Source organism: Naegleria lovaniensis, assembly GCF_003324165.1.
Source record: "Naegleria lovaniensis strain ATCC 30569 chromosome Unknown tig030, whole genome shotgun sequence".
NCBI classification, from domain to species: Eukaryota; Heterolobosea; class Eutetramitea; order Acrasida; family Naegleriidae; genus Naegleria; species Naegleria lovaniensis.
Window position 1 is genome coordinate 385,158 of NW_025407852.1, and position 27,886 is coordinate 413,043.

Consider the following 27,886-nt stretch of genomic DNA (forward strand, 5'->3'; position numbering starts at 1 on the left):
CGTTTCTCCATATCTTTATTGTCTTTAGAAAAAAGTATTGAAAGCGTCTATCAGAGAAAAACTCCAGTTCAACATGTTTTGGAAAGACCCGATACCTATGTCGGAAGTGTTGAGAGAATGAAAAAGAAAATGTTTTGTCTTGGTTCTGACGATGAGGGCCATCCCTGTGTCAAGCTTCAAGAAGTTGACTTTATTCCTGCACTGTACAGAATTATTGATGAGATTTTGGTCAATGCAGTGGACAATCATCATAGAAAAGGAACTCATACGAACGAATTACGAGTACAGGTGGATGAAAATTCAAACTGGATAGAAGTTTATAATAATGGAAAATCAATACCTATCACAATACACCCAACCGAGAAAATTTATGTTCCTGAATTAGTGTTTGGTTATTTACTCACTGGTTCCAATTTTAACGATAATGAAGTTAAATTCACAGGTGGAAGAAATGGATATGGAGCAAAATTAGCAAATATATTTAGTACTGATTTTATAATTGAAATTAGAGATGCAAAAGGATCCATTTACAAACAGCATTGGACAAATAACATGAGTACATGTTCCACTCCTGAAATTACGAAAGGTCAAGCTGGCAGCAAGATGGAGCCATATATCAAAGTTAGATTTCATCCTGACTTTGCAAAATTCTCCAGTCAAGGATTTAAATACGAAAGTGGATTTATTGATTTGATTAAGAGAAGAATGTTTGACTTATCTGCTTGTAATCCTAAATTGCAAGTGTATCTCAACGACTCGAAAATCGAAGTGGACAGTTTCAAAGAGTACGTCAAACTTTTCTATTCTGCTAATAAGACTGTAGAGCATCCAGAAAAGCTGTTCGTTCACAAACATATTGCTGATGGATGGGAAATTGCTGTAGGAGCAGCCATGGGAGATGAATTTTCTCAATTCAGCTTTGTAAATAGCATTTCCACTATTCAAGGAGGTTCTCATGTCAACTACATTTTGTATCAGCTGTCTTCCAAAATTTCAGAGTACATTTCAAAGACATACAGTGATTTGCAATTAACAATTCCACCAGCTATGGTCAAGAATCATCTCACTCTCTTTGTGAACTCCTTGATAGAAAATCCAACATTTGACAGCCAGACTAAAGAGACGCTCACGACCAAATCTATTTCATTCAGTCAGAAAATTAACATTTCCAATGATTTAATAGCCCAAATTGCAACTCACACACCAATCATAGAAAATATTATTTCATTTGCTCAATACAAACAATCGGCAAGATCGAAAAAACCTAGAAAAAGGGAATCCAAATTAGCCATTCCTAAACTCGATGATGCTAACCTTGCTGGAACCGATAGATCACTAGAATGTATTCTCATATTAACAGAGGGTGATTCAGCAAAGGCGCTTGCAATATCAGGCCTGTCAGTTGTTGGACGAGACAGATATGGTGTCTTTCCTCTGAGAGGCAAAGTATTAAATGTGAGAGAAGCTTCAATGGAACAAATCAAAGAAAACCAAGAAGTGCAATACCTGAAGAAAATTTTAGGATTGGATGATGTATTGAAAACAGATAGTTTTGAAGATGTCAAGAGGAAATTACGGTATGGAAAAATTATGCTAATGTGTGACCAAGACCATGATGGTTCACACATCAAAGGTCTTTTGATCAACATGATTCATTACTTTTATCCTCAATTGTTGAAAAACAACTTTATAGATCAGTTTATTACTCCTATTGTGAAAGTTTCAAAAGGTGCTGACACCAAGTCTTTCTTCTCTTTGCCTGAATTTGAAAATTGGAAGAATTCCCTTTCAGAAAATGAGAGAGAAAAGTGGAATCAAAAGTACTACAAAGGATTGGGTACTAATACCTCCAAAGAAGCAAAAGAATATTTTTCTAATCTGAAAAAACATATGATACAAATGAAATATGACGAAAAGACAGAAGAAAATATCGAAAAAGCGTTTTCAAAGGAGCTCACAAATGTTAGAAAAGTCTGGCTTGGCAATTTTAAGGAAGGAACATATTTGGACACTTCAAAAGGCACTGTGACACTGAGTGATTTCATTGATAAGGAACTCATTTTGTTTTCCAATCAAAACAATATCAGGTCAATTCCATCACTCATTGATGGCCTTAAACCTAGTCAAAGAAAGATTTTATTCTGTTGCCTTAAAAGAGATTTAAAGAATGAAATTAAGGTTGCTCAGTTGGCCGGCTATGTGAGCGAGCACAGCGCCTATCATCACGGAGAGCAAGCTTTGTACAATACTATTACGAGTATGGCTCAAGACTTTGTTGGGTCTAATAACATTCCTCTCTTGTATCCAAGTGGTCAATTTGGTACAAGACTACAAGGAGGTGACGATGCTGCAAGTGCCAGATACATCTTTACCAGACTTAATAAGCTGACACGAATGATTTTATGAAAGAGGATGATCCAATTCTTGATTACAACGACGAAGATAACATGATTATTGAACCAAAGTTTTACGTACCAATTATTCCAATGTTACTTGTCAACGGCGCTGAAGGAATGGGTACTGGCTGGTCCACTTCAATTCCAACATTTAATCCACTTGATCTCATCGACGTTTTGAACACACTATTGGATTCACCGAATGCACAAAATGCTAAAATTCCTACTCTCAAAATGTGGGCTCGAGGTTTCAAGGGAGTGATTGAACAAAATGGAAATGATAAATTTACAGCGAAAGGAGTCTATGCCGTGAAACAGAAAGGAGGTAGCATTGAAATGGATATTTCTGAATTACCCATTGGAGAGTGGACAGAACATTTTAAAACACATTTATTGAATCTTGCTTCCAAGGATGTGATCAAACCAAAATTTTCGGAACGAAACACTGAAAGTACTGTTGGTTTTACTATCACAATCAATTCATCTGAAATTACCCCATCTTTGTTGAAGAAATTGAAATTAGAAAAATCATTCAGTATGACAAACATGACTGCGTTTTCAGCCAATCAGGAAATAGTCCAATATTCAAATATTGAGGAAATGATTAAGCAATTCTATGTGGTCAGAATTGAATACTATGAAAAAAGAAAAGCGTACCAAATTGCTCATCTAGAAAAACAAAGTCGAGTTCTGACAAATAAGGTTAAATTCTTGGATTATATAACTTCTGGGGATTCAAACCTGAAACAGTTTATGAAAACCAAACGAGAAGATCTTCCCTCATTCCTTAAGACAGTTGTTGGTGTGGAAATTGGCCAAAGTGAAAGTATTTCATACCTCACAGACATGAGTTTAATAAGTTTGACTATGGAAAATAAGGAAAAATTGGCTAAACAATTAGAGACTATCAAAGCTGATTTAAATAATGTCAAAGCGGATACTGCAAAACAGATGTGGAGACGTGATTTGCAAAAATTGAAGGAGGAGCTCATTTCCTTAAAACAACAATGGATCGTTTAAATCTATGGATAATTTTTCATCCAATAATGTTCCATAAACAGAGTTTGGCAGCATCATTAATTACTCTTTCTTTTTTGGAGGTTTTTGTGGTTTTTGAATACCAATTTTTGGAGCTAGCGTGTGAAACTCCTTTTCCAACTCTTTTTTAACTGTCTTATACTTGGAATCCAATTCATTCCACAACTCATCATAATTCTCAATTTCCTTATTTAAACGATTGGTCACAATGTCCACAAAGTACTCATTAGCAACTTCAAAGTTTTTCACAAACCAAATTTTAAGATTTGAATGGCAAACATGACAATTCTCAACGAATGAAATAAAGATTTCAGCCCAACCTTCAGATCTTTCTCAACACAAATCTTTTTCTTGCATTTCACATAACTGTTCGCTGATTTTCTACTGAATGGCCTTCGAAACGCTGATTTTTGTTCTGGAGTTTGTAATTTTTGAATGTAGAACTTTTTGTTTTCCAAGAGAATTGCTCGTTCTCGAGTCGCAATTTCATGAGGATCATCTGTATTGTAGTGAGATAATGATGCATATTCAAATATGGAACAATCAATATAATTTTCTAATTCGTGAACAAATTGTTTTTCCTTGTAAATATTTACGTCAATAATATCCGATCGAAAACTGATACAATTTTCAGAACGTGAAAATGCCAAATTTCTTTCCATCATTACCTCCGATCCGTGAACCTTTTCTATTGTTTCCAAAATAACATCATCTGGCTCCATTTCACACCAATTCACATGATCTACTTTGGGTAGTTCAGTTTCATTTTTCACAATCAGAAATAAATCATAATCGGAATTGGGGGAATGACAATTGTAGAGTCGACTTCCACCAACATATAAATTAATCATTTGTTCGATAGGAATTTTTAAAATTTGACTCACAAAGTGTGCAGTTGGTGTGAAATTGGGTTCGGATTGAGAGGACAACATTTTTTTTGTAAGGAGACGAATGTGAGAGCTTCAACTTGGAAAATGCACACAATTCACTGTCGATTACACGTTGGCATGTGTGCTTGAAGACTTTCTAGATTTGTTTGAATTAATCAAACACAAGAGCATGAAAGAATTCCTCTGCAAGACATTCCAAGGCGGGAAAAATTTTCATGAAGAAGATCTTCTTGTTAAAAACTCTTGTTTGCTTCTTTTGCGAAAAAAAATGTCTATTACCATGATAAACTCGAACAACAACAATAGCACCACTCCTTCTAAAATTCCCATGCAAAACGGAATCCCCACATTTAAGCTTGTCCTCGTAGGAGATGGTGGTGTTGGTAAAACAACCTTTGTGAAACGTCACCTTACTGGAGAATTCGAAAAGAAATATATTGCCACGGTCGGTGCTGAAGTTCATCCATTGAAATTCTTCACGAATCATGGTCCTATATGTTTTGAAACTTGGGATACTTCTGGACAGGAAAAATTTGGAGGTCTTCGAGATGGTTACTATGTTGCAAGTCATTGTGCCTTAATTATGTTTGATGTGACCTCTCGTGCCACTTATAAAAATGTTCCAACTTGGCATCGAGATGTCATGAGAGTGTGTGACAATATTCCAGTGGTACTTTGTGGCAATAAGGTCGATGTCAAGGATCGAGTGGTAAAACCAAAACATATTTCGTTTCATAGAGCTAAGAATTTGCAATATTATGACATATCTGCAAAAAGTAATTATAATTTCGAAAAGCCATTTCTCTATTTGTTGAAAAAGCTGATGAATGATCCTAATTTGACATTCATTGAGTGTGTTCCATTGGCTCCTCCTCCAGTGATAATTAGTCCTGAAGAAATGACAAGACTCCAGAAAGAGATCGAAGATGCTGCAAATGCTATCATTCCTTTAGATGATGAGGACGAATTTTAACTTACTATAGAGACCATTGTCTTGTGAAAATGTTTCATGTACATAAACGATCAAGAAAAATAATAAAATTATTAAATTTAAATTGGATATCGGAAATTCGTTCAATAATATTTCAAAATATTCGATCGCTATTATTAACCATGTTGTTACACACTCAAAATTAAATTCAGTCATTCATGACTTACATTTTATGATCACAATTTATTGGAAAGAGCATCTCGGAAATTGTTTAGAGCTCACCCTTGGAAGCCAATGAACACTTCTTGGCTTGTTCAATGTAAGCCTTTTGAGCAGCTTCAACATTTTCCTTCTTTCCTTGCCAAGTCTTGATTGCAGAATCTTGCAAAGCTCTACCATAAGAGTAGGAGAGAGCCCATGGCTTTGGAGCATTGACCTTGTTGATTTCATTCAAAGTCTCAACAGCTTGCTTCTCCGATTGACCACCAGACAAGAACATAATTCCTCTCACTGCAGGTGGAACAGTGCTACTCAAAGCATCCACAGTGTATTGAGCAATCTTCTTATCACATTCAGCCTTGGTTGGACAATCGTTACCTGGCAAGACCATGTTAGGCTTCAAGATGATTCTATTCAAATCAACATTGTGTTGAATCAATCGTTGGAAGACAGCAGCCAACACTCTCTTGGTGACTTGCAATGAAACTTCAATATTATGAGATCCTTCCATGACCAAAATTTCAGGTTCAACAATAGGAACGAGACCGTTCTCTTGACAAATTGCTGCGTATCTGGCCAAAGTCTCAGCATTTTGATCAACTGCGAGTTGTGATGGCAATCCCTTGTCGTTGATCTTGTAAACAGCTCTCCACTTGGCAAAACGAGCACCTCTATCATAATACTTCTTAATTCTCTTTTCCAAATCATCCAAACCTTGAGTGGCTTGCTCACCATCAGTACCTGGCAAATTCTTGACTCCCAAATCAAGCTTAATTCCTGGAACAACTCCAGCCTCGGTCAAGACTTCAGAGAATGGCTTTCCGCTGAGAGTAGATTGGAACAAGGTCTCTTCATACAAAATCACACCACTGATGTATTGGGTGTATTCCTTTGGAGCAGTGAAGAGCAATTCACGATAGGCTTGACGATTGGATTCAACATTCTCCAAGGAGATCTTTTCAAAACGCTTTCCAATGGTTGATGTAGATTCATCAGCAGCCAAAAGACCCTTTCCTCTGGCAATCATGGCTTGGACAGTCTTGTCCATCTCAGGGCCGAATTTGCCACAGATATCAATGTGTTGTGAGGACATGTTGTTGTTGTTGTGTTGTATTGGAATTAGTGTATTTTTTTTAAACGCAGAAAATCAAGAGCCTCTCCACGGCTACCAACGTTCATCCATAGCTTAATGGATCCGGAAGAGGCTTAAAAAAGGATTTTTGAAAAGGGACCTAATCGAGAAGAGGTTTCAATTTTGAATTGAGAGAGGGTGTGTTGTATTCGAGAGCAAGATCCCATGATTTTCACTGAATGTGAAAAAGCATCGTGCTTGAATATTGCTGATTGTGGTGTTCATTGTCCTGGTGAATAAGAATGAATAACCTTCATTCAATCAACTTTTAAGTGAACCTTCACTTATCGGGTGACTAGTTGGCTGGATTGGTAAAAATGATAAATTCGAAAAAACTTGGCAGCTGAAAATGTCTAATTTTCGAAGAGAGGATTTGTTTCCTTCATTGTGTGATTGCTTGTTCTAGGTCTTTCACTGGCAAGTTTTCTTTACAGAATGTTGAATTCAAGGACATCATCTTACCCTTGTTTCCTCAATCCATGCATTCTCAATGAGAAAGAAATGCATTTCTTTGTTGCTGGATCTTGTTCGCGATTTTTGCAAAATTCGCCATTTATGTAGGTCATGGCCTGAGTTTTGCTTCTTTTTGTTTGGATTTCAACTTCAAGTCTTTTCATCCCTTCATCTATTCATCAATGAGCAGTATGATGAACACAATCACTCCTTCTGCATGCATACAGAAGGTGTCCAAACTTGAGACCTTTTATGGAATTTTGTTAAAGGCCTAGGAAAGGACCGATCCTAATTCTCATCCTCGAGGAAGCCAAGCGCATGAAGTCTCGGATTGTTGTTAAGCTTAACACAAAAAAAATACAACACACAAACCAACAACAACTCAATACAACAAAATGGTCAAGGTTGGAATCAACGGCTTTGGTAGAATTGGTAGACTCGTCTTCCGTGCTGCATTGGAGAGAACCGATGTTGAAGTGGTTGCCATCAACGATATTATGATGACTCCAGATTACATGATCTACATGATCAAGTATGATACTGTCCACGGTAAATTCAATGGTAAACTCGAATACACTGAAAACTCAATCAAGGTTAATGGACGTGAAGTTCATGTTTTCTGCGAGAGAGAACCAGAGAAGTTGCCTTGGGGACAATACGGAGTTGAATATGTTGTTGAATCCACTGGTGTCTTCACCAAATTGGATACTGCTTCCAAGCACTTGAAGGGAGGCGCAAAGAGAGTTGTTATTTCTGCTCCTGCTGATACTCCAACTTTTGTTATGGGTGTCAATAATCATGAATTCAAGCCAGAAATGACTGTGATCAACAATGCTTCCTGTACAACCAATTGTTTGGCTCCTATTGCTGCAGTCTTGCACGAAAACTTTGGAATTGTTGAAGGTTTGATGACTACCGTTCACGCCTTGACTGCAACTCAACCAACAGTTGATGCTCCATCAAAGAAGGATTGGAGAGGTGGCCGTTCTGCTGGATACAATATTATTCCATCATCAACTGGTGCTGCTAAGGCTGTTGGCTTGGTCATCCCATCATTGAACGGAAAGTTGACTGGTATGGCTTTCAGAGTTCCAACTGCTGATGTTTCTGTTGTCGATTTGACTTGCAGATTGGAAAAGCCTGCTACCAAGAAGCAAATTGATGAAGTCATGAAGAAGGCATCCGAATCCGAGAGATTCAAGGGTATTTTGAAGTACACTGAAGAGGAAGTTGTTTCTAGTGACTTTATTCATGACAGTGCTTCATCCACCTATGACAGCAAGGCCAGTATCTCATTGAACGATCACTTTGTTAAGGTTGTTGCTTGGTATGACAACGAATGGGGTTACTCCAACAGAGTTTTGGATTTGATTATTTCTACTTCAAAGGTCCAATAACTATCTAAAAACGATTTTTACTCCAATATGTAGTACATTTGGAGCAGCGTGTGATCTTGCACAGTAAACCATCATTTATTGATTTTGCATTTTACTTTTTGTGCTTCTATCCAATGCTCAACACGATGGATATGCTTGAGGAATGTTAACATTAGGTTTGCTTTCCTTGTCAGTATTCCGATGTAAAACAACGTATCATTAACAAAGCGTGACGACAATGTTCAAAGTTCGTGCTGAGATCTCTTCATGATCATCAAGATCAAAGATCACACAATTCAAAAAAACGCCATCGTTCAACATCAGCTCCCGTTAGTAATTGTTCAACAACATCAAATTTTCTAGTTTCCATCTGGATTTGCTCTTTGAAATCGGAACAAAATGGGCATGTTCCATTCAACGAGTGGAAAATCAGGCTACAACCTGTATCTGCGACCTACACCGGTCGTCATTGAAAAGGAGACAGCCATCTTGCTTCTCAAAGAAGAACAACGTCTTAGGAGAGACCCTCGCACTCAACAGGCCTATACCGAAGCAGATGATGATCTTTTTCAAATAGAAAGGATCACCATGGACTTGCAAGAACAAGTGGTTGCCAATGTATTGGGATTGAAACGAAATCAAGGATTGATGTACGATGAAGCCTTTAATAATTTCATGGTTGCTTATCGCAATTTGAGATGTCGGTTTAGAAATGATCCCGATATCAATACTCTCACTGATTACTTTAAATATGACATGTCTAGAGCATGTTCTCTAGAGTTGAACACTTGTTTGGATTTGAGTTCAATTAAGGTTGTGGATTTGATGAATTTCTATGAAGAATCTAATAGACGAAATAATCATCAAGCACTGCTGGAAATTCCATCGAGTGAGTTGGCTCTTAATTATAAGGTCACATTGAGCGAGTTATTACAACAGAGAAATCCCAACAATTTACCTGTGGTGCTCATTGGTGCTAGTTATTCCTGACCACCGTTTAGAAAGCACCGAGATTTTCTCCATACCATGGTGGAGACTTTCAAGTCTCGTGTGTTTTTCTTAACCATTTATATTAAAGAAGCTCATGCATGTGATGAGTGGAAATTGGGAGACAAAATTTGCATTCAGCAACACAAAACAATTGAAGAAAGATTGGATGCTACGAAGCAAATGATGCAAAGTTTGGATTTCCATATTCCTACTGCTGTGGATGGTATTGAGGATGGATTTGAAAAGATGTTTTCTGTTTGGCCTGAGCGTTATATTTTACTTGAAAACAATAATGCTAAATTAGTGCATGTTAGTCAACCGGAAGCATATGGACATAATCCTCAAACCTTCAATCTAGTACTGGCAGGTTATGAGAAGTCCAAAATTACCAAATAAGAGCGTAAATGAATTAAGGTAACAGCAAGTGGACTCATATTATTGTCTTGCAATAAGAGCGTGACATAACTCAAACAAATCACACGAATGTGACCTAGAGATTGTTGAATTTCTTGTGTGAGACAAAGATGTGAGTTGTTGCCAAGCCAAAATTTCTTCATAAAACATGTTTTTTTAATACGTAACGTATTAACCTTGCTGTGACATCACATGTTGTTGTTGAAAAACGAAGAAAATCAATCTGACAATTATGTAAACAATCCAAATATAGTCATATGCCTTCCGTTTCTTCCTACTCTAACAGATTCACCTTAAAAAAAGTACTTACCTCAAGACACTTACTCAGTTTCTCCGTCCTCTCGTTGTTAATCATCTTCTGTTCATTACAATACATCATTATTTGAAAAAATTAAATTGCTTGCGATTGAACCGATCCTGTGTGATTCGCAATGATGTCTTTCAATCTCATTGCTGCTCCATACAACAACCAACGAACACTTGAAATTCAAATATTTGACAATCATCATACAACCGATGAGAAAATATCCTTTGAAAGAATGATTCAAATTCCGAACAGAGTGCCGACAACAACCAAACATTAAAAATTCGAATCTTTCTCAATCGAGATGTTTTGAGTGAAGTGTTTTCATATCTTCCCATGTCCTTCGTTTGGAGTCGATTAAGATATGTATCTCGAGAATGGTGGGAAACAAGTATTCGCAGCAGGAATTGTATTGATTTTGATCAGAGTAGTGTGGAGGAGTTTCTTTCTCGATGTGGAGTGAAAGATTCTCATATGAAACAAGCTTGGGATTATGTATTTGCCTACATTTTGAGAAATTGTCGAAATTTGAAACGGTTTTGTGTAAAATTGAAGGACGAACGCGAATTCTTTAATAATTCTCATTTGAAACTGTTGGCTCTAAGACATGGAAATAGTTTGCAAGAGTTGGAGCTGACAAATTGTGTAAATATTACAGAGACTTTGGGTTTTGATAAAACCTTTCGAAAGTATTTTGGAAATTTAAAAAAATTGACCGTGATTGGAAATCGATTTATTCATCATTCGGTGTTGAGACATCTCACCAAGCTAGAATCACTCCGAATTGAAAAGTGTGACAAGTTTTATCGGAATGGAGATTGTACTCACTCATTTTCACAGACCTTAATGTAAGTGGAACGTTATTACAACCAAAAAAGGTATAACAATTTATCAAATAAGGTATTTTAAAACTGACAAGTGTTCCCCCAAACATATTTCTCATTTGCAGAATTTAAAGTTACTCGATTTGTCCGATGGCTCCATTGAAACACAAGATTTCAGACATTTGACTGTTGCACACCAAAACAACCACATGCCAGATGCTGTGATTGAACGAGTCAAAGTAGATCCATACGAAGTAGAACCTCTTCTTTCCAACCATGTAAAGTGTAAAGTATTACAAATTGTAGAAAAGCGATGTCGATTTCCATTGGCCTGTATGGAAAGTCTTCTTCAGATTTATTCGACTGTGAAAATAAGTCTTCCCTCTTCAATGACTCTGTTTTTAAGTCAAATATTGTCTTTACTTTCCAAAGCAAATTTAATGATTTTAGATTCTGAAGATCAACAACGAGTGGAACGATTGAAAACAGCATTCACATACATGCTGGAAAATGTTCACAGTGATCAACACAAGGACGTCCTTCCTTCCACTTCATTGAATATGATGACTAATTTCAAATATTGGAACATTGATAACTTTTTTGTGTATCACGAATTGCTGAGATGTCTTCCTTTCAGTGTAAGAGAGCAGTTTTATATTGAATTTGTTGAGAGAGAGCGACAAGAAGAAGCAAGAGAGATTAAATTCAGAAAACTCAAATAATTCTAGGCTCAATCCAACACCAAACAGCTATTGTCAAAAATATAAACCCAAAAATAGATGATGATTTTCAGAGAACAGAAGTGAATTCTTGTTCGAAATTCCAAACCAAAAAAAATGAACCAACGTCATTCATTTTCAAGCATGCTACACAACCCCAAGTCCTTTAGAAATATTCTTTCTCTTGATCCGAGTGCCAACAATGTTAATTTTAGTGAATTTCATGACATTTCTGAATGTGAACATTTGTTACAATGTGCGGCTTCTGTTTTTACAATTCGTGGAACTCTTTCAATCATTTTTTCCTTTTTGACCATGCATGATTTATGGTGGACTGCTCGATTCGTTTGTAAACATTGGTTCAAACACTGCCTATGTTCGAAAGAGAGTATTGATTTCGACGGAAAACCATTGGAACAGTTTTTATTGGGCAGTCAAAAAGTGAACTGCCTTAATTTGGAATATGCTTTTCAAGATTTGATGTGTCATTTATGTTGGAGGGATTTATCGTCATTGAACCACCTCAAAGACCATTGACACTGACAAGAATGACTAGTCTCTCAATCTCTGTGATGTGTATTTTAAAAAAGGCCATAACTGATGAACATTTGAAAGAGCTGTCATTATGTCACTGCAACACTTTGAAAAAACTTGATCTAAATAATATCATTGAAGGAATTTCATGTCAAGGATTAAACGAATGCCTCAATAACCTTCAGAAGTTGAATACTATGAGTATGGAAACCAATTCCTACTCTGCAACAAAAGCATTGAGAACACTTGTTCAAAATGCGTGTCCAAAGAAAGAATGGAAGTACATCGATCTCTCAGCAAAAGATATCTTTAAAACACGTATAACCTTCCATCGCGATGTAGAAGATGTTGAACCTGAAAGGAAAAAGAAGAAGTATGATGCTATTCCTTTTACTCATGAGTAATAAAAGATAGATTTGTAGTTTCAACTGTCTAATTTAAAATGGGGCTTAATGCTTTTACGCCATATAAAGGGAAAATATTTAAAACTTTACAAGCAAACACCTTAATACACTGACATCATTTCGTGCAAATCAGCTCTTGATCATCATCCGTTTTGGAAAACTATGGTTCAGATTTTTCCGTTTAATCGTGATGTAATGTGGTAAAGAAAGAAACATGAATCCATTACTCCGATAAAAGGTCCATCATGTCTTGTTTTGATGTGGGAGTTTCAAAACCAAACTAGCCATTTTTATTCACAACATTTATGAGCATGATTTCAAACAAAAAAAACGAGAAGATTCGTATTCTTGGTGGAAATCATGTGGAAAGTATTCCTTCCTTGGAATCTTCTAAAAAACGTCAGCTGCTTGATTACTTGACTGATGATTATGAGGAGATGGTACTAGTGCATGAAACCGAAGAAATCAGACCATGTAATGACAAGTTGAATTGGGAACCCTCCTTCAAACTTCGCAAATTAGATGAAAACGATGAGATGGAGTATTTTGTAAACGATAAAAACGATGAAAACGATGAGAATTCTCATCTTCTTGATCTGAAGTCTCATCCTCAAGTCCATGAATTAGAAGAATCGGACGAAAGCTCAGCCAAAGGAGAAAATCAGAGAAACGCAAGGAAGTAAGAAGGAAGTGATGAAGAAGAGATGGATTGTGATCAACTCACATTATCATAAATAAACCAAGTATCAAAGGTGGTGACAACGTCACATTAATGTAAAATAAATAAATATTAAAATAAGGTTAAAAAGTTAATGTTCGAACAAGGCAGTCACGCACTGACTTAAGGTTCTTTCTTACCACAAGAACATTAAGGATCAGCGAAAAAGGAACTTGGAAAGCTTAAGAAAACATGATAAGGGTGGGAGTGCGATGGGTGGGAAGTCAGTTAGCAAAGCAAAGGGAGACGAAGTACTAGTACGCAGAAAATTTTTTGAGCATTAAAATTCAACCCAAACTCTTTTCACTACGTTCAGAACAAATCATAGTTTCCATCGTTCGTTTCATGGGATGTTTTGAGTTCGCAATAGTCAGGATTGTTTCCTCACATTTTGAAACATTTTGCAAATCAGCTCTTGATCATCCGTTTTCGAAAACCATGGTTCAGATCTTTCTGTTTATATCGTGATGTGGTGTGGTAAGGAAAGAACATGAATCCATCGCTATAAAAGGGTCATCATCATTTACTGGTCCATCATTCTGGTAGGGTTTCGAGGTGGTGATTAGATGGAAGACCAAATTTATTTTTATGAAACACAATTTTTTGCAGAGTTTTCAAAAAAAAAACTCAACCACTTATTCAACACACACTCCACAACTCACTCGTTGGCTATTCAAATCCATCAAGTTGTTTAAAACATCACAGCTATTTCGTAAAACCATTCATCGATTCTTACTCTTTTCTTTGTCACAATCATCATGCTTTGTTCTTCTTTCTCTTCTCTCCTTCACAATGAACAGTCTTTTAGAAATTGTTTGTTAGAGCAGGAAGGACATGGAGATTATGTCTCATTTCAAGACAACGGATGGAAAGAGACAACACTCGATTGTGCAATAAGTGTTTTTTCGTATGGAGGACCTGTCCAAGTGATTTTCTCCTTTCTTTCAATGAAAGATCTTTGGTGGAAGATTCGTTTTGTGTGTAAATGTTGGTTCAAGTATTGTCTTTACTCCAGAACCAAAATGGATTTTGATGGACTTTCGTTAGACTATTTTCTAATGAGTGACCCCAAAGTCAATGATGATAATATTGTACATGCGTTCAATGATTTGATGTGTCATTTGTGTTGGACTGAACAGATATCCTCTGGTGTTAAAAGACTGGCCAATTTCACATCTTTAAGAATACAATTGTTCCAGTTTTCAAAGTATTCAATGGAGGCTACGACAAATGAGCCAAAATCAAATGGTTTATTGGAGGCACTTACAAATGAGCCCTTTTTAGAATTAACCAAGTTGCACGGAAAACAATTGAAACTACTTTATCTGAAAGGAAGGACAGTCATTACCAAAAATGGTTTAAAGCAAGCTTTTTCAAATCTTTCCGAGCTTGAGTCACTCTCTATTGCTGGTAACCATGCAATGGATCAGGATATGTTAAGTTATTTACCACCCAAATTGAAGTTTTTAAAGTTGTGGGGTTGTCCATTCTTTTTCCGGGAACCGGCTGAACCCTTGGGAAAGAAACGTGTGCTTTCTCACTTGTCGTAAGTATAGTTCATGATGGTGTTTGTTGATGACTCTCTAATTTAGGTATGTGTGTTGTGAAAAACAATACACAAAGACAATTCTTGACGCATGTACATACGGAACCAACAACGATTTGGTGGTTGAGTGGAAAGAGCTCTATTCAGACCGATTCTTAAGGATTGAAACTCTTTCGGTTGGAAAACTTATTGTACGTCCAGGTGACTTCATACCAAAAGGAGTCCAACATGTGCAACACAAGTGCAGCAGTATTGGAAACCTTTATGGACTACTACGGGGACAGGCTTGTGCTCAGGCAAGCTCCATTCTTGTTCCTCCCAGTTGTAAGATTTTTCTTGAACGATGCTTGGAGGTTTTGCAATGGAACAATAATTGGGGAGGATATGAAACTCACTACATCAAGACCACTACCGATCGATTTCGTCATATATTACAGTCCATGCATGCTACGAAACAAGAGCCATACAAACCTGATAGCAAGATATCATTGGAGGAACGATATTCCTATGAGGCAGTATTTCATTTTCTAGTGAAGAATCGCTTCATTGCAAGCGACACACGTTTTAAGATGGAATATGCAAGTCAGAAACAGTTGAAGGAGTTCCAAATTAACATGGGACTTCTTTGTTTCAAAGGAGTGGAAAGATATGGGTCTCGCACAGAGTATTATGAAGTTGAACAGAAAAAGGAGAAAAGGAGCGTGCACTATTCATCCAATCCCAATAGCGTAAAAAAACAAAAGCATGAAGACCTGACAGACAGTATTGAAGAGTCTGTAACACCTCAATGGATCGATTTAACAGATTCTGAGAATGAAATCAGCTCCTAGAATGACGATTTGAATATGGAGCAGTCCTCAGAGGAACAAGACAAGTTGGACGTGACACAGGACGAAGAGAATTCTCACCAACCCGCCCGAGATTCCAAATAAGGCCTTTGTAAATAAGAATCGGCGTACTGGTAGCTGGCAAACAATTTTTTTTGCGAGACTGCAATCAAATAAATTGCTGCCTAGTGCACGGAGCAGACCAAGTTTTCTCATCAAAAAAAAAATCACTCAACCCTTCTCTCTGAGTTTTTCTGTCAATCGCTTCATCACTCATCGTTATTCTCATACCATTGATCATCATGACTAATTCCTTTTCATCACTCCTTCGCAATGAAAAGTCCTTCAGAAATAGCTTGCTTACACAATACTGTTTTGTTCCATTTGAAAAGACTGGAGATTCTTCTGGTCCTTCAGTATGGAAGGAGACAGACCTTGAGAGTGTGTCAGGAGTTTTTTCAGACCCCAACGGTCCTATCCAAGTGATTTTCTCCTTTCTTTCAATGAAAGAGCTTTGGTGGAAGATTCGTTTTGTGTGTAAATGTTGGTTCAAGTATTGTCTTTACTCCAGAACCAAAATGGATTTTGATGGACTTTCGTTGGAGAATTTTCTAATGAGTGATCCCAAAGTCAATGCTGGTAACCTTTTACATGCGTTCAATGATTTAATGTGTCATTTGTGTTGGAGTGAACAGTTATCAGCAGGACGTGTTGATCGAATGTCCAATTTCCAATCTTTAAACATTACATTGTACCAATCGGAAAAATCTTATGATCTCTCTGTTGCAATGACTGGTGAACACTTGGAAGAACTAACAGCATTGCATGGAAACACTTTGAAAGAACTTTCTCTTAACGGAAGATCTATGATTTCAAAAGAGAATTTGAAACAAGCGTTGACGAATCTTCCAATGCTTGAATCACTGACTATTATTGACAGCTATGCCATGGATCATGAATTGTTGTATTATTTGTTGCCCAATGTGAAACATCTGACAGTTAAGCGCTGCCCTTTCTTTTTTAGGGAAACAACACGAACCACAAGAGAACTCAAAGAAACCAAACTGAATCACTTGAAGTAAGTAGTAATAGCATTACAATGTTACTAAGATATTGCTCAACTTCATCTCTTGAATCATTGGAAATTTTAGACATGTATGTTGTGAAGAACAATACACAGAGGCCATTGTCAACTCAAGTGTGAACGATTGCAACGATTTTGTGGTCCATTGGGTACGGAATACGAATATACATCATTCAAAAGAACCACATGCAAGGGTCTCCATTGGTACGCTTGTTCTAAATCCTTCTCTTTTCTTCAGCGAGGATCTTGAAGTAGATGCACAACTCGTGCAACTCAATGTAAAGCATATGGGTGACTGGAGAGAAGCACTTTACTTTGCTTGTTCGTATGTAACATCAAAACCTCAGGCAAACATTCAGATTTCGTCGAATTGTGAGATTGTTCTCAAGCGTTGTTTGGAGGTTATGAAATGGAAAGAAATTATTGACATTGCAACTGACGAAGAGAGAACCGCCATGAAACGGACCAGAAAACAGTATCGTCAATTGTTGCGTTCAATGTTTGAACCAACAAACGCAACCGAAATGAGCAAAGACTCTTACAAATGTTCTTATGAAAAGATATTCAATTTTCTTATTAGTAACCAACTCATTCCAAAAGGATCTGTCTTTAACAATGAATATCGAAGTAAGGAACCTGTTTCTATTCATGACGTATGTCAGGAGTATAGAGTTTATTTCTTGGAATCTTTGAAAAAACGTAAGCATGAAGTTTTTAAAGAGATTGGGGCAGAAATGATGATCGGTTCAACAGAAGTAATCAGATCATGGTATTACAAGTTGAATCAGGAACCCTCGATCAAACTTCGCAAACTAGACATCTTGGAGGAAAAAGATGAGAGGAAGGATTTTGTAAACGATGAAAAAGATGAGAATTCTCACCTTGCTCTGAATTCTCATCCACCAAAAGTGCAAGAATTAGAAGAATCAGACGAACACTCAGCCATGGTCGACAATGATCTGGAATTTGAATGCAACATTACCGAAATTTGAAACTGTCGTGATGGAAGTAAATTTCATTGTGGTTATTAACACATCACTGTGATCTTTCGGTCCATACATACCCAACTTTGAATACTTTTATGGAGTAAGAGGGTGCTTGGTTTCCCATGCTCGAAATGATCCTCATTCTTTGTACTTGTATGATGCTCCAAGAGAGACTTTCTTTGTTCTATTGAAATTGGAATGACATTGAATATTTCTTGTCATGCAAAAGCGCTACCTCAAATTCCAAAGAATCAAACAACACTCGTGATCTAGGAATTCGTGTCACAGGTTAAGAATCTGCGTATTTTTGAAATTCTTCAAAAGTCTGTGGAAATGTACAACCTTCAGCAGTTCCAATGGTTTTACCAAATTTAGCTAACGAGAGAGAAATGAATTGCCTTGCTCGATTATATCCGTCTTCAATCAAGGCAAATCGATCTTTCTTCATTACATTAAGCTCTTCAATCATTGTCATTTGTTGTTGAGAACAAACTTTCAAACTTTGTTTTAACATGCTTTCCGCAAGAATATTTAAAAATCCTCCAGTGTTAAGTAATAATAAATTCACAAAGTGACACTTTTCTTTTGCTACAGGTGTCACGACATGAATACTCACAAAAAGACTGTTCGTCGTCTTTTCTTTCTTCATTTTAGAGTTTTTGCAGAAAATATATTCACTTGGATACTTGTCTGGATTTAAAACGGACTTGTTAATCATGATATATCTTCCTTTCACAAAGACACATGTTCCAGCAGCATAACACGTTCTTTTCGAACATGGTCTTGGATACTTGACAGAAAATTTTGTTAACCAACTTGGATAAACATCCTTATTGAGCTCGTTGGAAAAATCGACATGTTCAAATTCATGTTCTCTGAAAGGAATAATTTTTCCTTCATGATCTTGATCAAAGAGTGTGGTTGGAACGAATTTTGTCATGGCATAGCCACTACAATGTCCACTAATGACAACTTCTGCTGCGAAAGGTAAAAATCCAATAATCTTGGCGTTGGTAAATCCTCCCATTCCAATATCTTGAAGATCCACAAATTGATCTCCCTTTGTTGAGAAAATGTTAAGACCATTAATATCTAACATGTGTTTCAGACATGACATGTCACTTGCAGCCATTTCACTAAAATCAATATCTTTCTGAGAGATGTATTCGCGAAGTAAATCTTCTTTTCGATATCTTAATTTGAGAACTTTTTTAACATCTTCTGGATAACAGCAAGAGTTGGCAATATCTCCATGTTCAAGGACGAAATTTTGCCACTCTTCTGATTGGGCAAATCTTGGTAGAATATCTTCCTTAACCAATAATAGTAATTCTAACTCTACTTGATCAAATAAAGTATATTTCGTCATCAAGTCCATTTCAATATAGCTTTGAAGATTCAACAATGCAGCGTTTCCTAATAATCTGTACTTGGACTGACCATCGATATTAATTTCACTTTCTGCTTCATTCATTAAAAAAGTATCCAAAATTTCTCTCATCAAGACGAACGATTTTTCATAATTCTTGACAGCATTACTTGAGTATTGATGTAAAATGGTATTTTCTATCATGGTAGATACAGAGTTAGTGGTGGAACCTGTATTGTCACTTGTCACAGATTCTGCATCCATATTCGTATGGGCAGTTGTGGTGTAAAGAATGTGTTTGTCCTCAAAGACGACTTCTGACAACTGTTCTTGATGAATTCCATTCACAATGAAATGATCATGCTGTTGTGTCCCATTCCATTGATTTTCTGAATAATGATTACCATTCACAGCTGTCGTTGGGGAATTGGCTGTCATGAATGTGTGTTGACTTTGATTGCTTAATGGAGAAGTAGTTGTTGGAGAGGATTTTCTTCTTGTCAATAATAATGAATTCAATCGAAAACGTTTTTCATTTGATTTTTGTGAAATGTTTGATTGAGTTTCTTCTTGTTTCATGAAATTGATAGTTGCATCTTGAGTCGTAATAGTAGTTGTAGTAGTAATTGTTGTTGGAGAAGACGACGATGAGATCATTAAGCCATGATCAGAATGTGTGGAAAATTCCTTTCCTAATTGAGTAACTAATCCGATGAGGAATGAATGGAAGGAAGAAGAGGTGGTTGTTGAGGTAATGAACAAGTTGTTGGAGAAGCATTCATTGAAGGAGATCTTGGAGAGGATAATCTTGTGGATTCTTTTGAATTTTCCATATTTGGATTTTGATGGCCTTGGTGTTGATGATGGGATGACTTTTCACTATTGCTACTACTCGTAATACTAGCAGCAGCAGTAGTGGTACTGGTCGATGAGGTTGAGCTCTTCTTTTTTAATACAATCCATTCTGTTGTTGTTGTTGTTGTTGACTCAACAATGGTTCCAAATGTGATTTATACTTTTTAATTTCCACCAAACAATCCAAAGATTCCAACACTTGTTTCTTATCTGCAAACGATCGAAAGCATTGTAATGTTTTTTCATTTCCAATGATACGTTCCAAATTTGGTCGCATATGAATATCAATGATATGATTTTTGCTGTCCATTCGTTTCTTTCGAGAAGATTTCATCGGAGAAGGATTATTCTCTTGATGATTGAGAGAGGATGGAGAGGAAGGAGTGGATGGAGAGTTGGAATCAGAATTGGTCATTGTATGGTGTGTGATATTGTATTGTTGTTGTTACTCTCTTCGGTGGTTAAGATTTGAAGAATGGAAGAAGCAAACATGTTGAAAGAGAGAGATTGAGAGGTGTGGATTGTTAATGATGACAGCTGTCAGGAGTTGAGATTGAAAGTAATTTTTTGAGAGATGCGAAAACAATGCGAACTTTTTATTATCACGAACTCGTGCGAATTTAAGGCCTTGATTGTCGCTTTAAAACCTGACTTGAGGTTTCTATTTGGAAGGTGGTGGACAGCGTTGCCACGATTCGATTTGTTAAGCGATTAAATAATATCTCTCTCGAATTAGTCATTATGTCATCATGTGTTGTTGTTATGTCAGAATTATATTTATATTATTTTGTCAAATTATTATTATTGATATTGTATCTCTGGATCGAGAGATTTTCCTCTGTAGCAATACATGAGAGATGGATCAGTATTGTCTTTGGCGTTGACGTACGCTTTTTGCTGTGCAATATTTGTTAAATCTACGCTGTGATACATTAAGGCAGCATTCTTTTCAGAAAGACTGTTGTCGTACATGCTCCAGAGCATTTGTTTTCGTTGTTCTTCGTCTCGGCTCATAAATTCTCGAACAGAATCTCGAATTACAGATTGTACAAAATTAAGGTGATCCATTTTGTAGTATTCTTCCAAGTCGAACCATTGACATTTAGCAAGTTCATTGGTGTCAATATCAATTTTTCTGCTTTGTGCTTCAAGAAGACAGATAAAGTAAAAATCGCTCTTTCCAAATCGAAAGCCAAAGAGATGACGGAAGCCCATGATACCAATGAATGATGCCTTGACTCCTGTTTCTTCAAATACCTCACGTACTGTTTTGAAATTAAGATTTTGTTGTTGATATAATATTCAATAAATGAACGATTGACATACCTGCTCCTTCTCCAATGTGCTCGTTTGGATCATCAACGCTGCCTCCTGGAACTTTCCAAAAGTCTAAATGGCCCATTCCTTTTGGCTTTCTGGTATGACGCTCAGTACAAAGTAAAATTTGATTTCGTTTAAAATCAATTGTGACTCCTCCTGCTCCTACATAATGTTGAGCATATTTGGGAATCTTGTTAGGGTCAGCTTTAGGGTCAGAATTATAGGTTTCAGGAAGCCATCTCGTCAACATGAGCATGTCATCATTGACATGATGCATCTTGAACTGAAATTTCTTCAACAAAATCGGTATGTACTCGGAAAATTCTGTAGTGATATAAACCCAAACTCCTCTCTTCTTTTTCTTCATCCAGTATTGCAATGAATCGGTCATGACTTTTTCAAAATTCTCAATTTCTGAACCAATTGTTATATTTACTCCATTATAGTTATCTTGTCTTCCTGAAAGAACTTGAATGGTTACTTTTTGTCCATTCTCATCGACATCTTGAACATTTTCTACTCGGGCCATGTACTCTTGTTGAATTTTAAAGTTACTTCCCGGCCTCACCTCAGAAAACAGTTTGTTCTTAGTAAAAGCACGGCCATTGCTCGATCCCGCAATTAATTCTGGGTGATGATTGAGATTAGACTCCACAGTCATTTCTTTTTGCTCTACAGATAATGACGATGCTTGTTCCGATGATCGTGAAGAAGCGTTATTGGAAGATGATGATTGTTCAGACATTTTTTAAAATTAAATTTGAAAATTGAATCTTTTTTCTCAAAACCAACGCGAGAGAGAAATTCAATTCTCAGATACTGAGCTGAACACACAATGAAAGTTACATTGAAATTCACATAATTGCGAAACGAGAAATTGAGTTATGAACAAGAATTCCATGGATCTGTAAATCATTGAATCCGTTAAAGGAATGATCGAAATTATATGTCACGCACCACAACAGTTGTTTTTGTAAACCTAAAAAATGCGCAAAGTTCAACAAGGTACAGTGTTTTTCAAAAATCAACGCTTCGGGATCATGATTCAAAATTACTCATTGATGATCCAATTATTATATTACAACTACTATTTTGAAATGATGATTCATTGTCTTGAAATAGCAAAGAAAGTTGATATCAAGGCTCCGAGGCCCGTGAGCAATACAACAGAATCGTTCTTTACTGCAACGTGGGTTTTATTGAAACAGGCTATACAACAAATTTATGCTAAAAAGAGTTCCGATCTATCGTATGAAGAGCTCTATAGGAGTGCCTACAAAATTGTTTTAAATCGTCATGGAGAATTGTTGTACAATAACGTGGAGACATGTATGCGTGAGCATATTGATTCATTGATGAGCGATGTACGTACAACATTTTAGAATTGAATTTTAATGTTCGGAAATCATGACGATAAACAGACTTTACGAAGGTGTTCAGATGAATTATTTCTGAAGACAATTTGCAACGTGTGGGAAGAGTACAAAACAGAAACATCAGTCATTAGCAGCGTGCTCATGTATCTCAACACAAATTATGTACAGAAGCAGCAACAGCAACAGATTGCGACAACTTCATCAGCACAACAATCGAATGTGATACATACTCTCTTTATATATGATCATGGTGTGGAACTTTTCAAAAAAATGGTTATTTATCAGTATCAATCGGGAGATAAAATCAGAAAAATTATTCTTGATTGTATTGAAAAAGAAAGAAATGGTGAATCAGTAGATCGATTGTTGTTAAAGAAAACAGTGAGAATGTTATGTGAGATGAATTGCTATCCAGACATTATCGAAGAGCCATTGATGGAGACTAGCTCTGTATACTTTTCTCGACTCTCACGAGAATTACTGTCTCAAGCCTCAGTGACAGACTATTTAAAATTGGTGGATGATAGACTCAGAGATGAGCACAAACGCATTCAATATTATCTTCATCATTCCAGCAAACAAAAATTGGATCATGTTGTTAGACGCGAAATGATCACACAACATCTCAACGTTATCATGGAATCATCTAGTGGATTTTTATCGTTTATCAAAGATGACAAGATATCAGAAATGCAAAGAATGTATAATTTATTTGTTGTGAATGAAAAAGAACATCTCTCGGTGATGATCAGCCTGTACAATAAGTATATCAGCGAGTATGGCACAAGCTACATTTTGGATGAACAGAAAATACAGGGCTCCCCTGTTGCTTTTGTTGAAGGCTTGCTGGAGCAAAAACGAAAATATGACAAAATTACTTCCATATCATTCAATAAGAACGAACAATTTGTTAAGGCTCAAAAAGATGGAATTGCAACTTTTGCAGATGGAACAAAACAAAAACGACTTGCTGAATTTTTATCTCTTTACGTGGATTCCATTATCAAGAACAGTGGAACCTCAGCAAGTTTGGAACAAGAACTTGACTCACAACTGGAAGAAGCTTTAGAATTGTTTGAATTCTTGCGTGATAAGGACATTTTTGAGACTTACTACAAGGTCCATCTTGCGAAAAGACTTTTATCTAAAAGTCACCAAGCACAATCTGAAAAATTATTTATTCTCAAACTGAAGAAAAAGTGTGGATACAGCTTCACGTCAAAAATTGAAGGAATGTTCAACGACATGAGACTCTCTACTCAAGCAAACGAACAGTACCAACAACATAAGGCATTCCATTCGAAACCTTCAACAATAGACTTTTATGTAAATATTTTGACACATTCCTTTTGGCCTGCATATACGCTGTCAAATGCTAATTTACCTTTGGAATTGAACCAATGTTGCGATTCCTTTACTCAATTCTACAATGATGTACACAATGGAAGAAAAGTCACTTGGCAAAAATCATTGGGTGATGGCATTCTTGTTTCAAGGTTTCCAAGTGGAAAACACGAACTTGTAGCTTCTACATTTCAAATTGCCATACTTATGCTCTTTAACGATCAAACAGAGTACACCTATTCCAACATTAGAGAACTTACTCAAATCCCAGAAAAGGAGTTGAAAAAGAACCTGACTATCCTGTGCATGAGCAAGTCAAAAATCTTACTTAAGGAGCCAAAAACTAAAAACCTGGAAGACAGCCACAAATTTGTTTACAATAACGATTTCAAATCTGCCAATTACAGAGTCAAGCTGGCTCTAACTTCAACAAAAGAGTCAGAAGAGGAAGTTCAAGAAACGGAAAGCAAAATTGAGGTAGAGAGGAAGCCTGTAATCGAATCTGTCATCGTAAGAGTGATGAAAGCTCGTAAGAAATTACATCATAACGATTTGGTTGAAGAAGTTGTAAAGCAACTTTTAAGCAAATTCAAGCCAAACCCTGTTGAAATCAAAAGAAGGATCGAGAATTTGATTGAAAGAGAATTTTTAACGAGAGAAGAGGAGGATCATAAAATTTACCATTATGTTGCCTAATAAATTTTATAACAAATATCCGAGCATGTATTATGTTTTGATTTATAGTAAAGTCATGTGCTTAAACACTCTGTGAGGAACACCGCCACTCATAAATAGCAAGTCTTCCATGAAATCTTCCTTGTCTCCAAACACAAATGCAGAAGCTTGATAAAATTCGACAATATTTTCAAGTTCTTCGTACGTGTATCTTGGTGGAACGTAAACTGGATCCAATACTTCATCCTTTGGTATATAAACTCTGTTTGGAGTCTTATATTTGTTAGTGTTAGCAGCAACAACAAGTTTGTTTGGAGCATTTTGTTGAATAATTCTGTTGATAGCTCTAACAAGGGTGTAATTCTTTGCATGCACTCTTTGTGGAGGAGTTGTTGTAAAATCGTCAAGGTTACCATAGTGATAGTATGTATAGTCATGCAAGAAATTGTAGTCGTCAATAGCAAACAGCATTGGAGTTTCCTTGTCATTAATTAATTCATCCATTATGAACTTGAAGATAACAGAAATGTTACTTTCAATCAAAAGCGCGTATTCACACAGTTCGTACAATGTAGTTGGCATCTTTTGTCCTGGCTCTAAAGGAAAGTTGAATGTTCTGCTTAACTTCATCTTTTTCAAAATTTCAATATTTCCTGACATGAAGGCCTTCAAAAAGTCTCTTGTTGGAAGTGGAGCATCAAAGTAGCCTTGTAATACAGGTGATGGTTCAACAAAGTGGATGCCATAGGTCCAATGGTATGCTGATGGAATGTGAACGACCAAAACTCCATTCAAATATGCATTGTACACACATGTTGCCAAGCAAGCGCTCTTTCCACTACCTTGAATACCAGTAAATAAATATCCGGGATCTGTTGTTTGCTTTCTCTTATTCTTTGCCAAGCTTTGAATCTCATTAACAACTGGTAAGACGGGCTCTCGTACTAGTAAAGCTCTTTGCATAATTTGTGTAAAAGATTTGTCCAAATCGCCGCCTGTTCCAGTAATGGAGAAGTACTTCTTGTATTTCTCTGGAGTAATAACAAATAATCTTCCAATATCAGTCTCAGAAAAATGAGAGTCAGCGTTAACAAATAAATGTGGATGAGTGGCAAGTAAGAATGGTTCATATGGATTGTCATGCTTGAATACTACAGTATCCACAAATGTATGAGCTTTTTCTACTTGATCTTCTTCTTCTTCTTCCAAATCTTCTTCTGGAAGTTCTTCTAATGTTAACCCTCTGGTGATCTCATCATCCAAAAATTCTTCTAGCTTATCATATTCAGTCTTGATCTCTTCGCCCTTTTCTTTGGCCTGTCTTTCTTTGATTTCCTTTCTTTGAGCCTGTACAGACTGGAATGGCATTTCAACAATTTCCAATTGCTTTTCAATAAATTCGGATTTCTCTTGAGGTGTCAAATCAGAAAGATCAGTCAGTAATGAGTCATCCTCCAACTTAATTCCGAATTGTTTTGCCACGTCGAATACATTGCACTTTTTGGCAATTTTTATATCTTCATGATTCACATAGGTTGGAATAGAGTACTTTTCGTTAAACTGTGGCTTATTTCTGAAGTTAGTAAACGTGCTGGTTGCGTCTGGAGCCTCTTTTCCTCTTTCGTCCTCCAGAACTTCATTAACCTTGTCAGAGTTACCCATTTGGACGTCAAATTGTTCAGTCAAGCTCAAATCAGTGTTATTATATCGTTCCTTAATTTCCTTTTCTTGACGTTCTATGGCTTCCTCTTCCTCATCAACAAATTCTTCTTCTTCGTCCAGGTCCTCAATATTTTCTTCTACACCTGTTTTGGCTTTTTCGTCTTCTTCATCGGCATTCTCGTCACCCAATCGCATCACATCTTCTCTTTGCAACGTCTTGTCTTCGTCTAGGTCTAAGGTCACTGGTGGCGGTATTGGAAGTTGTAATATACCACGGGTGTATTCTTCAACTGCTTCTTGGGAGAAAACTTTTCCAAAATTGTCTGGAATTGGAACTGTTCTTCCAGCGTTAACATCTTTTTGAAGTTCCTTAACGTCAAACCCAAAGAGTTTAGCCTCTCGTACCAGATCATCCGTAATTGGGCCTTGGTGATTCTTCAATCCGAGATATGTGAGATATTTTGCAAGCTCATCAATGTTACTCATAAAGCTCGTATAAGAGGAGTCTTGTCTTGGGTCGGTGTGGTTTGTAGCCATGCCAGACAATGCAGCCGTTGCAAGTGGCTTCATTTCACTAGTCAGCTTGGAAAACTCGGAAAGAGTTGCAATAAAGTCTTCTGCGCTTTTTTCAGCCTTTGGATTCAAAATGCTCTTTGGAACTCGGTTGTTCATACTAGCAAGTCTATCTACAATCTTTTCCATGATGCGTAATTCATCTGTATCAATAGCAGATACTTCCTCTTGAACTCTTTTAAATTCAGCCTCCTCTTCTTCAGTAAGAGTAAACTCCTCGGTTTCTTTGAGAAATTGGTTCGTATCCTTTACAACTTGCTCCACATAAGAAATATGTTTTTGTTCCTTTCTTGGCTTCTCTTCTTCATATTGTTCTCCTCTTCTCAATTCCTTTTCCAATGAATCGGCAATAGTATTACCATCAAACACGGAATCTTCTTCGCTTTCTTCCTTGGTTCCCAAACCAAACTCATCCGAAAAAGTAGGAGCAAGGTCTGGTTCTTCAACATAGGGCACATCACCTTGCTTTTTATCTCTTTTAATGAGCAAAGGCATTCTGCTGTAGATATCAAAGAGTTCTCCAGAGTAAATTTCGTCTATAATTGCTCTGTTGAAGTCTCTTGGATGGGCATCCATTTGAAAATTCTCCATATCCTCAGCCACGGTTGCTGATGATACCGCTTGTTCTTCCTTTGCTACCTTTGACTGTACTCCTAGTTGTTTTTTCAAAGACAAGACAGGCTTTGTGGTTTTGAAAATATTTGAAGAAGAAGTGGTTTGATAGAGTCGTTTTTGTTGTTGTTGTTGTGTGTTGTTTCTCACGGAGGTAGTGGTGCTCGTCATCGTAGAAGTATGGCAGCAAATACTGCTGCTGATGCGATTCTTACTTCCCACAGCAGAAGCGACTCTTTTGAACATTTTTTAGCAAATTTTCAATCTTGTTACAATTTTTTATTGTTGTTGGTCCTCTTGGTGGTGCTGGTCGTT

At 36.7% G+C, this 27,886-nt stretch overlaps 18 protein-coding genes across 18 annotated transcripts; 12 read left to right on the forward strand and 6 right to left on the reverse strand.

Moving 5' to 3' along the window:
* Window positions 1-129: 129 nt before the first annotated feature.
* C9374_007748 (uncharacterized protein) lies at window positions 130-2,406 on the forward strand (the record flags this gene model as incomplete). The annotated part of the gene is made up of 1 exon (XM_044697747.1): window positions 130-2,406. One exon carries the CDS (start codon window positions 130-132, stop codon window positions 2,404-2,406), a length of 2,277 nt encoding a protein of 758 aa, XP_044546372.1.
* A 41-nt stretch (window positions 2,407-2,447) lies between these two features.
* Window positions 2,448-3,416, forward strand: C9374_007749 (uncharacterized protein; the record flags this gene model as incomplete). Its single annotated transcript, XM_044697748.1, has 1 exon — window positions 2,448-3,416. One exon carries the CDS (start codon window positions 2,448-2,450, stop codon window positions 3,414-3,416), a length of 969 nt encoding a protein of 322 aa, XP_044546373.1.
* Window positions 3,417-3,679: 263 nt separating this feature from the next.
* C9374_007750 (uncharacterized protein) lies at window positions 3,680-4,366 on the reverse strand (the record flags this gene model as incomplete). Its single annotated transcript, XM_044697750.1, has 1 exon — window positions 3,680-4,366. One exon carries the CDS (start codon window positions 4,364-4,366, stop codon window positions 3,680-3,682), a length of 687 nt encoding a protein of 228 aa, XP_044546374.1.
* A 226-nt stretch (window positions 4,367-4,592) lies between these two features.
* C9374_007751 (uncharacterized protein) lies at window positions 4,593-5,297 on the forward strand (the record flags this gene model as incomplete). The annotated part of the gene is made up of 1 exon (XM_044697751.1): window positions 4,593-5,297. The coding sequence occupies one exon, from the start codon at window positions 4,593-4,595 to the stop codon at window positions 5,295-5,297; it is 705 nt and encodes a 234-aa protein (XP_044546375.1).
* Window positions 5,298-5,526: 229 nt separating this feature from the next.
* Window positions 5,527-6,567, reverse strand: C9374_007752 (uncharacterized protein; the record flags this gene model as incomplete). Its single annotated transcript, XM_044697752.1, has 1 exon — window positions 5,527-6,567. The coding sequence occupies one exon, from the start codon at window positions 6,565-6,567 to the stop codon at window positions 5,527-5,529; it is 1,041 nt and encodes a 346-aa protein (XP_044546376.1).
* Window positions 6,568-7,454: 887 nt separating this feature from the next.
* Window positions 7,455-8,456, forward strand: C9374_007753 (uncharacterized protein; the record flags this gene model as incomplete). Its single annotated transcript, XM_044697753.1, has 1 exon — window positions 7,455-8,456. The coding sequence occupies one exon, from the start codon at window positions 7,455-7,457 to the stop codon at window positions 8,454-8,456; it is 1,002 nt and encodes a 333-aa protein (XP_044546377.1).
* A 378-nt stretch (window positions 8,457-8,834) lies between these two features.
* C9374_007754 (uncharacterized protein) lies at window positions 8,835-9,425 on the forward strand (the record flags this gene model as incomplete). The annotated part of the gene is made up of 1 exon (XM_044697754.1): window positions 8,835-9,425. One exon carries the CDS (start codon window positions 8,835-8,837, stop codon window positions 9,423-9,425), a length of 591 nt encoding a protein of 196 aa, XP_044546378.1.
* A 36-nt stretch (window positions 9,426-9,461) lies between these two features.
* Window positions 9,462-9,821, forward strand: C9374_007755 (uncharacterized protein; the record flags this gene model as incomplete). Its single annotated transcript, XM_044697755.1, has 1 exon — window positions 9,462-9,821. The coding sequence occupies one exon, from the start codon at window positions 9,462-9,464 to the stop codon at window positions 9,819-9,821; it is 360 nt and encodes a 119-aa protein (XP_044546379.1).
* Window positions 9,822-10,479: 658 nt separating this feature from the next.
* On the forward strand, window positions 10,480-11,689 carry C9374_007756 (uncharacterized protein; the record flags this gene model as incomplete). Its single annotated transcript, XM_044697756.1, has 2 exons — window positions 10,480-10,991; window positions 11,044-11,689. 2 exons carry the CDS (start codon window positions 10,480-10,482, stop codon window positions 11,687-11,689), a joined length of 1,158 nt encoding a protein of 385 aa, XP_044546380.1.
* A 488-nt stretch (window positions 11,690-12,177) lies between these two features.
* Window positions 12,178-12,624, forward strand: C9374_007757 (uncharacterized protein; the record flags this gene model as incomplete). The annotated part of the gene is made up of 1 exon (XM_044697757.1): window positions 12,178-12,624. The coding sequence occupies one exon, from the start codon at window positions 12,178-12,180 to the stop codon at window positions 12,622-12,624; it is 447 nt and encodes a 148-aa protein (XP_044546381.1).
* A 311-nt stretch (window positions 12,625-12,935) lies between these two features.
* C9374_007758 (uncharacterized protein) lies at window positions 12,936-13,307 on the forward strand (the record flags this gene model as incomplete). Its single annotated transcript, XM_044697758.1, has 1 exon — window positions 12,936-13,307. The coding sequence occupies one exon, from the start codon at window positions 12,936-12,938 to the stop codon at window positions 13,305-13,307; it is 372 nt and encodes a 123-aa protein (XP_044546382.1).
* Window positions 13,308-14,364: 1,057 nt separating this feature from the next.
* Window positions 14,365-15,718, forward strand: C9374_007759 (uncharacterized protein; the record flags this gene model as incomplete). The annotated part of the gene is made up of 2 exons (XM_044697759.1): window positions 14,365-14,888; window positions 14,935-15,718. 2 exons carry the CDS (start codon window positions 14,365-14,367, stop codon window positions 15,716-15,718), a joined length of 1,308 nt encoding a protein of 435 aa, XP_044546383.1.
* A 299-nt stretch (window positions 15,719-16,017) lies between these two features.
* On the forward strand, window positions 16,018-17,791 carry C9374_007760 (uncharacterized protein; the record flags this gene model as incomplete). The annotated part of the gene is made up of 2 exons (XM_044697761.1): window positions 16,018-16,793; window positions 16,867-17,791. The coding sequence occupies 2 exons, from the start codon at window positions 16,018-16,020 to the stop codon at window positions 17,789-17,791; spliced, it is 1,701 nt and encodes a 566-aa protein (XP_044546384.1).
* A 283-nt stretch (window positions 17,792-18,074) lies between these two features.
* Window positions 18,075-19,811, reverse strand: C9374_007761 (uncharacterized protein; the record flags this gene model as incomplete). The annotated part of the gene is made up of 1 exon (XM_044697762.1): window positions 18,075-19,811. The coding sequence occupies one exon, from the start codon at window positions 19,809-19,811 to the stop codon at window positions 18,075-18,077; it is 1,737 nt and encodes a 578-aa protein (XP_044546385.1).
* A 292-nt stretch (window positions 19,812-20,103) lies between these two features.
* On the reverse strand, window positions 20,104-20,424 carry C9374_007762 (uncharacterized protein; the record flags this gene model as incomplete). Its single annotated transcript, XM_044697763.1, has 1 exon — window positions 20,104-20,424. One exon carries the CDS (start codon window positions 20,422-20,424, stop codon window positions 20,104-20,106), a length of 321 nt encoding a protein of 106 aa, XP_044546386.1.
* Window positions 20,425-20,810: 386 nt separating this feature from the next.
* Window positions 20,811-22,074, reverse strand: C9374_007763 (uncharacterized protein; the record flags this gene model as incomplete). Its single annotated transcript, XM_044697764.1, has 2 exons — window positions 20,811-21,274; window positions 21,336-22,074. 2 exons carry the CDS (start codon window positions 22,072-22,074, stop codon window positions 20,811-20,813), a joined length of 1,203 nt encoding a protein of 400 aa, XP_044546387.1.
* A 241-nt stretch (window positions 22,075-22,315) lies between these two features.
* C9374_007764 (uncharacterized protein) lies at window positions 22,316-24,745 on the forward strand (the record flags this gene model as incomplete). The annotated part of the gene is made up of 3 exons (XM_044697765.1): window positions 22,316-22,334; window positions 22,452-22,693; window positions 22,751-24,745. The coding sequence occupies 3 exons, from the start codon at window positions 22,316-22,318 to the stop codon at window positions 24,743-24,745; spliced, it is 2,256 nt and encodes a 751-aa protein (XP_044546388.1).
* A 42-nt stretch (window positions 24,746-24,787) lies between these two features.
* On the reverse strand, window positions 24,788-27,817 carry C9374_007765 (uncharacterized protein; the record flags this gene model as incomplete). Its single annotated transcript, XM_044697766.1, has 1 exon — window positions 24,788-27,817. One exon carries the CDS (start codon window positions 27,815-27,817, stop codon window positions 24,788-24,790), a length of 3,030 nt encoding a protein of 1,009 aa, XP_044546389.1.
* Between the last annotated feature and the right edge of the window lie 69 nt (window positions 27,818-27,886).